The 3587-nt window shown below is 40.0% G+C and overlaps 1 protein-coding gene across 1 annotated transcript; it reads left to right on the top strand.

Annotated features, from left to right (window-relative positions):
* Positions 1-656: 656 nt before the first annotated feature.
* On the top strand, positions 657-2709 carry LOC147796295 (uncharacterized). Its single transcript, XM_087148206.1, has 4 exons — positions 657-772; positions 942-992; positions 2062-2112; positions 2612-2709. The coding sequence occupies exons 1-4, from the start codon at positions 670-672 to the stop codon at positions 2707-2709; spliced, it is 303 nt and encodes a 100-aa protein (XP_087004332.1). The 5' UTR covers positions 657-669.
* The last annotated feature ends 878 nt before the right edge of the window (positions 2710-3587 follow it).

Here is a 3587-nt window from a genome sequence, read left to right as displayed (position 1 = left end):
GTTCACGAGCCTTCCAATTACCCAGGCCACAGAAGCCAAACCCAGCCTAGACAGTACATTCCCCAGACGCGTGACTGTCCGAGCCATCAGTTTCAGGCTGTTGCCAACATCTTCCACTACACCCGCGGGTACCGCTGAGAAAACTGCTCCACTGGACGTAGAACTCGTCCTCCTTGTCAAGAAGCCGGGAGATGCCCAGTTAGTACCACTGCGGGAAGAGGATTCGGGACAGCGAAAGGTGACAACCATTTGAGTAATCACAGGCTCAATGCATGCAGAGCAGCCCCAACCTTTGAATCCAAAAGGTGTTCCTTTTCCATTTCCTAACAGCCACGTTCAATCTACGCTTTCCCTGCTATTATTGCCTAGATCTTCCAAGCCAGCCTTGACGACGAACGGCCTAAGAGATTGCTTCTGCCGATTGACGACGAGAGCCTTGAAGGCATCGTTCAACTGCGCATTGAGTTCCAAACCGTTACGGGGGCTCAATCAGCAAGACTGGAATTGCACATCTTCGGGTGTTCAGAAGGTGGGCAGTTCGTTCACCTCTTTCCAAGGAAATAATGCCTGTTTTGTCTTGAACACCAAATCCTTTTCTGCACAATTCACGATGGCACATTTATTAACAAAGTATTATTTTATCTTCTCCCAGAATATACAACAACCCATATGACAACAAACGTGGTAACTTTCACGACGTCAACAACTGTTATTGAGGAGATCACAACTTTGAGAGCAACATCGGAAATTTCAACTACACAATCTAAACGAGGTAATAATTTTCTGGGAATAGATATTACCTAGCTTCTATGTTAATCTGGTTTGGAGGGTTCCAGAATGTAAGTGAAACAATATTCCAAACTGTTTACTGTGTTTGAATTCAATGAATAATTTACAATCAGATTACTACTGAGAATGTCCTTTGTCTTTTTTGTGATCAGGGCCCCCTGGTGGTTCTGAGGTTGAAACAACTACGAAGCCTATTCGTTCTCGTACGTAGAAATTTACAATTGTTGATTTTATCCAAATCCGTAGGATTTGTGTCAGAAATCATAATGGATTTGGATGATTCAGTACTGTGAACTTAATTCAACAGAGGTTTAATAGTGTTTATCATCGAACCATGTACATAGGTTTTACATTGAACACATTTTATATGACACAAGTGACAAACACAATGAAATTTGGAAACCTCTTGCTATTTACTACTTTAGCAGTCAACATCCATCGGAAAGTCCGGAATTTCTAACAGTAGCACGTATATAAGAGTGTTTGTTGTTTACACTAATAGTTGAGAATTTCTTATAATTCACCACTTTACACCATGCAGAAATATAGACAACAGAAGATTATATCAATCATCGCTGTTGTTCAAATAAAACATGTTTTGGAAGTAATTTTGTCCATCTTAATGCATTTATTAAATTGGTCCCCCAGGAGACTCAGAACTTCCAACAACTGTAAGGCCAACACGTTCTCCTATGTATTGACAACTGATGAAACCAAATTCCTCTTATAACGAATGTTCCCTAAATTTGTACTTGCTACAGCAGTTAGTTTTGTTTATGTCTATACACGGACACACAAAAACAAATTTACTAACACAGATTTGGTTTTGTAGTTTCTGATATTGTAGTGTTTTTGAAGAATAGCGTATCTTTTGTCAGATAAGTCTAGAAGGAGTTTCAAATCCTAACATTTTTTGTTCGAAAAAAACGTTTCATCAACCAAAATTTGAATTTAAGACTATTGACGAACTAAAAAGAGATGTTAGAATTAAATTTCTATACAACTGGAATAAGCATATAAAGTTGCATAGTAATATCAATGCTTTTATAATAAGTTAAATGTATGAGATGTAGAATGTTTGTAACTCAAAAATGCTACTTCACAAATTGTTCTCCCGATTTCAAACTTCAGGCTAAGCACACAGTCACATGTACTTATCAAAACTCCAGATACATGTTAAAGTGCAATGGCATTTTATTGAGAATTATCAACTCCTACGGAAAAGCTTAGACATTTTTATAGTTTAAATAATTCACACTTTCACTGATGCAGGTCCTCCAGGAGGTTCTCAAATTGAAACAACCACACAACCAATGCGCTCTCGTAAGTATAAATGTGTGGACAATATTAATTGATACAAATATTTCTGATAAACACTCTTTGCCGATCATCTGTAGATACATTATAAACTTTATGTTTCTGGTTGAACTTGATGAATTATGTAATCACGTTTATCAGATAAGGGACTTTTCCATTACCTGCAGTTACCAAGTCAGTGTTCCAAAAAATTGATATACAAGCAAACAGGTTATATTTTCCGATTTTTTGTTTCTCATGCCATAAGAAATACTTCATTGCTCTGGATTATCAAAGGAATACGAGCAAAACATTGGTAATAATATACTGACTGCAAAAATTAACACAATAAAGCAAATCAAATCAAAAATAAGAAAACTTCTCCACAAATACATTCCCAACTATAAGAGGCGCTTATATAAAAAACTGAAAAATGGCAGAAAAAATTCCACATCAGCCCTTTTCTTTCAAAGGAACAAGATTCTATCCACTTTTGTTCAACTCAATTTGATTCTCTTCTCTCAAGGATATTCAAAAACAGAACCAGTGACCAAAACCACCATTTCCAAATCAACCCTGACGACAACGTCTCCTCGCTCATCAACTCGAGGTAAAATGAACTAACTCAACCCTAATAAATGCCAGCATTCCTCTGTATTAGCCTGGCCAAGGATATGGTGAACAACTCTAGAATCCCTATCCTCCGAATAACATCATTTTTCATGAAAGGCTACTGCCTGGATCCCATGGTGGGCGATTCCAGACCTCTCTCCGATGCCAACAGTCAGGGCTATAACTGATTACACTTTCAGATTTCAAATTCCAGAGAAATGTCAGACACATCTCAACACCCAAGCGTCCTACTGGTGAAGCTTTCTTTCCTTATCAGGTTGTACGTCAACTTAAAGGAATCTCTTTCATAATTTCATGTCAGGTTACTGTCTGGATCCCATGGAGGGTGAGTCCAGACTTCTCTCCGATGTCAACAGTCAGGGCTTGGACTTGCTAGATGGAAGTGCAGGATCCTTCCAGTTCACGAACCTTCCAATTACCCAGGCCACAGAAGCCAAACCCAGCCTAGACAGTACATTCCCCAGACGCGTGACTGTCAGAGCCATCAGTTTCAGGCTGTTGCCAAGATCTTCCACTACTCCCGCGGGTACCGCTGAGAAACCCGCTCCGCTGGACGTAGAACTCGCCCTGCTGGTCAAGAAACCGGGAGACGCCCAGTTAGTACCGCTGCGGGAAAAAGATTCGGGACAGCGAAAGGTGACAACCCTTTAAGTAATCACAGGCTCAATACACGGAGAGCAGCCGCAACAATTAAATGCAAAAGGTGTTCCTTTTCCATTTCCTAATAGCTACGTTCAACCTACGCTTTCTCTCCTGTTATTGCCTAGATCTTCCAAGCCAGCCTTGACGACGAACGGCCAAAGAGATTGCTTCTGCCAATTGACGACGAGAGTCTTGAGGGCATCGTTCAACTGCGCATTGAGTTCCAA

Source organism: Acanthaster planci, linkage group LG17, assembly GCF_054643075.1.
Source record: "Acanthaster planci isolate LZ-2023a linkage group LG17, COTS_SCS, whole genome shotgun sequence".
Lineage (NCBI taxonomy): Eukaryota > Metazoa > Echinodermata > Asteroidea > Valvatida > Acanthasteridae > Acanthaster > Acanthaster planci.
This window is presented reverse-complemented; position numbering and strand designations above follow the sequence as displayed.

Excerpts from the sequence above, each read along its gene's own strand:
- LOC147796295 (XM_087148206.1), top strand. The coding sequence starts at position 670 with ATGACAACAAACGTGGTAACTTTCACGACGTCAACAACTGTTATTGAG. Across the intron at positions 773-941 it reads AACTACACAATCTAAACGAG|GGCCCCCTGGTGGTTCTGAG; the intron begins GTAATAATTTTC and ends TTTTGTGATCAG. Across the intron at positions 993-2,061 it reads TACGAAGCCTATTCGTTCTC|GTCCTCCAGGAGGTTCTCAA; the intron begins GTACGTAGAAAT and ends TCACTGATGCAG.